Here is a 5,120-nt window from a genome sequence, read left to right as displayed (position 1 = left end):
CAACCAGGAACTGATCTGTGGTCAACCGGCTCTACACCCGAGCCACACACACACACACACACACACACACACACACACACACACACACACACACACACACACCACACACACACACACACACACACACACACACACACACACACACACACACACACCACACACACACACACACACACACACACACACACACACCACACACACACACCACACACACACACACAAGACTGTCGTACAGTATGACTGCTGAATGAGCTTTCTAAAAATGTATATTATGGAAGACATCTTTTTTCATGCATTTTTTTCCGAGGCATTGTCGATATTCACTAAAACATTCTTCATGAGACATGAGGATGGTGGGTTTGTTCTTATAGAGCAGGGGTGGGGAACCTCCGGCCTCCGGGCCGTATACGGCCCGCGAGACAATTTGGTACGACCCTCCAGGTAATTTATAAACACACGCAAAAAATAAAAAAATTGAAAGAAATCTAGACCGCAAACAAATTAAACAAGCGAGTGCCTGTTTTTCCTGGCCAAGGTCAGGGTCCTTGAACACAACACGAGCCTAACGTGTCATCACGTGGTATATGTCTCGACTGACAGGGGTGCAGTTCTGACGGAGAGCACCAGAACGCCACTCCAGCACTTCAGAAATTGCAGTACCGATAAGTCCATACACATGCCGCAGTTTCTGCGTGTCTGTGTCTTTAGTTGAAAGCCCAGTGGCGATCTGCTCATCTGTCATACTGATCAGACAGTCAATAACTGTGTTGTTAATCATTAGCATCTGGTTAGCTAGCTATGCTAACGAATATAAGAAGCTTTTTCTGCAACCAGTGAGGTAAAGGCACATCTTTATATGATCATTATAGTTATAAAAAAAATAAGAGAATAAAGTAAACAGGTATAAAATACTATATGACAGTTATTAATAAAGAAGAATACAGTTTGAAAGGGGAGTGATTTGTCAAATATCCATAAAGAAAAAGAACATCTGCTTACAGTTGTGTTTGGGTGTTGAGAGATGTGTCCATAGATCTCCTAATGTTGCTCTCAAAGTGCACCAGATTGATGCTTTTAACTTCAACATTTAAAAAAATCTTCCCAGGGGAGCATGCCCCCCGGACCCCCCTAGAGGAGGTTAGGTCCCCCCCCCCACTTAAATCATGTTCACATGGATAGGAAACTAAATACATTTGCACACATCTTGTGTCCATATCTTTCTGTGTTGGTGGTCACGCCCCACCCTGCACGTGCATGCATACGCGAGTCATGGTGAGATATCTGGATTAAGAGGTTGCTTTTTCTTTGCACAGAATGAAATGAATGGACTGTGATTTTAGTTTTTTTAAGCAGAGGTCAATAACTTGTACGGCCCTCTGAGGATATTGTAAAAATTGAAATGGCCCTTGAGAGGAAAAAGGTTCCCCACCCCTGTTATAGAGCATTGTGTAGCTACATTACTACAGTACTTTGAATAATACTAAAGGACAACATGTACATTTTAAAAAGAACTTGATACAGCTGTAGCTACTTTTTATGAGGATTTCTATGCAGCAAGCATTCTGCTTTCAGATAAAATGATGTGCCCTTGAAAAACAAGTATTGCTCTTGAACTAACTTCCTCCCCGGATGATAACACTAAACAAGTGTTTGATTTTTATTTAGAGGTCTTTGCAGTCTGTGGGACAGAAGATATTGTAAGTGTGTAATCCGGGTCATTTAAGACCTTGATCTCCCTAAAGTCAACCCCACATGGAAATGCGTGTGTTGGTTATGAGATGCAGCAGCATGGAGTTATTGTGTCTCTGTGGACAGCAGAGAGCACGAGGAGTGATTTCGTTTTCTGTCTGTTCTGACACACCTCTGCACACCAGCCCAGAGTACACAGCTGTATGTGTGTCTTCACCCCTCACAGTTAGTGGGTGAGGCGATCAGATTGTGTTAATCCTTCATTCATTCTCCTTTAAAGTGTCCATTAGCATCATTTCCCGTCCCTAAGCTCCTCCTCCCTCCACCTCCCCCTGACCAGCCGTCCTCGGGCCCCTCGTGGAACCGCAGCCGCAGCGTTTTGTGGATGACAAAGCGCTCCACGATGAAAGAGGCGCAGAACCAGGGCACCGCGTACTCAGCCGTGATCAGTCCCTTGAAGTTGTAGCGAAACTCGGAGTAGTCCCATGGACAGGCGTTGAACTGTCGCAGCAGCAGCCCCGTGCCAAACTCCCAAATGTACGTCCATAAGGTGTAGATGACGCAGCGCAGCAGCACGGGGCAGCGGCCGCGCAGCTGCAGGTACATCTGCTCCATGATGAGGATGCAGGTGCCGTTAGATGAAGAGCGCCCACACGCTGGTCACGCCCGGGAACTTCCAGTTGCAGTTAACCACAAACTCCCAGGCGGCAGTGAACATGACCTCGCAGAAGTAGCCGTGGATGGCGTAAAGGTACCAGCGGGACAGAGCTGTGAGAGGGACGGGAGCCTCGGGGCTCGCCACGGTCACCATCCTTACTGATGCTCTCACACTGATGTTCTATCTGTTATAATGTGTGGCAGGTCTGAGGAGAAAGAAGCAAAAGAAAGGTTATTAGAAAGGGACACAAAAAATTATGTCAACTTCATACACTTTCAGGGGAGACATTGAAGGTGATAGGGTCAGAATTTTAACAATGGAATCATGAAACTTCCCCAATGTATTATTTACATTAAGACTATTCCTTTTTGTATTACACATTTTTTGAATTGTTCAAATATACACATTTTGTTTTCTTCTGGTGAATTTATGAGAAGATGCAAAGTAATTAAAATAAAGGTATAAATGTGTATTTTTTTTGTTTTTTCCCACTTGTCTGTTAACATTTGTAAAATTACCCAAAATGTCAAAAGTTTCTTTACATTTTTTTATGCTATTTATGCTTGGTATTTTTCTGTGATACACATCTAAAGTTTTTACATGATGTGCTCTAATCTAGTGTAATTTTATCTCACTGATATCAATCTCACTGTCAAAGCAGTATTACGTTACTGGTAAATCCAAATAAGCATCCTCCGCCTGCTGCTTCACATTAAAGCTTTCCAATGGAAACACAAAGGGGTGACTTTTATTTTGAAGAAGACACGGAAAAGGAAATGCATATAGTCATCTTTGTGATTGCTAACCATGATATTTAATCGAAAAAATGCATCCAAAAACAAGACCACAGCAGTTCAGTTGAGTGTACAAAGCGGTACATGTCCAACTCCTCAGCTAGTAACAAAATCATTTAACAGTGTCCTGTTGTTGGAAAATTACTTATGGTGTGCACAGAATGAGATCATCACGGTTGAAATAATGGGCATATTATTATGGCCGTCTACTCACCCACACCCAAATCCGTGAACACATTACACCCGTCCTCATCAAGCTCCACTGGCTCCCCATCCCCCAGAGAATTCAGTAGAAAATCCTACTAAGGACATACAAAGCCCTCCATAACCTGGCCCCATCCATCCTGACTGACTCCCAAATATGAACAATTTCCATAATGGGATCTGTCCTCTCATAACATCTCGTCTTATTTTGAATCTGTTGAGACAGGAATAGGATTATTTAAAGCAACCTCATGGGATACACTGGGGCATAAGGTAAGGGCTTTGTTGAAAATACACAAATATGTAAACTTTTTTGCATCTCAAGGAATACAGACAGAAGTATAAAAGGATGTTTGTACGATGAACGTTTAGAAAAAGAGTGTACAAAATGTTTTAATATGTATTATTAGTTTCCCCAAAGAGAGAATGATCAACCCAATGTTGGTTGGCCACGAAAGCCGCTGCGAGTCCAACCCTGACTGCAGGAGGGCTCGCCTGCCAAGCAGCCTACACATGAGGAAAAAGTGACAAAAAAAGGCCCGAGTTTTCCAGCAGGATCTGAGCGAAAGACCCAGACTCTGTCCAAAGCTGTGAAGCCATGATTGTGTTCGACGAGGGCCTGACGCATTCGCCCATTCACACGTCAAACAAGTTTCCCCTCAATTGAGCGGTCTTTCTTCGCCCGCTCTGATTCAGTGGAAATGCAAATGTTAAAGTATTGCCCTGATTTGATGGAACTTTTAATTTTGTCAGTTGACGGTCCACCTCCAAACCTCTGCGCCCCCCCCCCCTCCCCCCCACCACACCACACCACCCTCACTGACGCTCAACAAATGAACCATGACGCCGTAACTCGCCCCAATACCAACCTGACATTCAACTGTCCAAAAGACTTAAAGGTCCCCTATTATACTGTTTTTCATCAATATATGATCGGTCTCATTTATACAAAACATGTCTCTGAAGTGTTTGGCTCCAAACACCAAACAGATCATTGTAGCATCCCATAAACGCCTCTGTTTCAGCCCTGTTTCCAAAGAGCTGATTCTGGGTCTGTTACTTTAGATGAAAATAAGGATCCACTCCCCACGCCCCTCTGAGAGAGATTTGGTTACAAAGAACACAATGGTGCTCTAGGAGGAGATTCAGGTGATAAAAAGAGAGAGAATCTCTTTACACAGAGGGGATATATTTTCCCTATAACTGTACAGGCCTAGAACCCCCCAAAATATTAGCAAATATCCATTTCAATGTTTCTGCTATATTCCTATCCGATACAAATGTTTGTGGTTAGTTCACAGGTCTGTAATAACATAGGACAGGAGAGTGTCTAAACTGCTTAAATCAAATAATAGGTAGATAATCTTGTTGGTAGCCTACAAATAATTGGTTAGTGTTTGACATGGAACCTACGGATTCAGTGTTTTTGTGTTTAGAGCTAAACCAGAATAGAGTTAAAAAATATATTTGATGCTGTTTGTAAAAGTTTGCAGAAACTGTGAAGCAAGCTGTGCACTATTAAAATAGCCTTTCAAATGCTATACCGCTTGTTAGCACTGTATAGTACTTAATACTAGCTCCACCTCAACCAGCCACAACAATAAAATACATTGATGCATGACAATCTCTAATAATGTAATAATGTGTCCTGGTAGTTTAACTAACTGTAAAATTGAATTGTTTTGTATAACAAGATATTTTTACTTTTAATGTTTTACTTACGCTTTGCTTTACCTAAGTAAAGGATCTGAATACTTCTTCTAAAATCAAATGCT

General features: G+C 42.4%; 1 protein-coding gene across 1 annotated transcript; it reads right to left on the bottom strand.

Annotated features, from left to right (window-relative positions):
• Positions 1-278: 278 nt before the first annotated feature.
• Positions 279-3,488, bottom strand: LOC117467332 (transmembrane protein 229b-like). The gene is given in 3 exon segments (XM_034110896.2): positions 279-2,325; positions 2,327-2,552; positions 3,356-3,488. Coding segments are annotated over 2 exon segments (546 nt in total). The 5' UTR covers positions 2,501-2,552; positions 3,356-3,488; the 3' UTR covers positions 279-1,953.
• Positions 3,489-5,120: the final 1,632 nt, after the last annotated feature.

The sequence above is a fragment of the Pseudochaenichthys georgianus genome, chromosome 22 (genome assembly GCF_902827115.2).
Source record: "Pseudochaenichthys georgianus chromosome 22, fPseGeo1.2, whole genome shotgun sequence".
Classification (NCBI taxonomy): Eukaryota; Metazoa; Chordata; class Actinopteri; order Perciformes; family Channichthyidae; genus Pseudochaenichthys; species Pseudochaenichthys georgianus.
The sequence above is the reverse complement of the archived record's forward strand: the minus strand, read 5'-3'. Positions and strand labels throughout refer to the sequence as shown.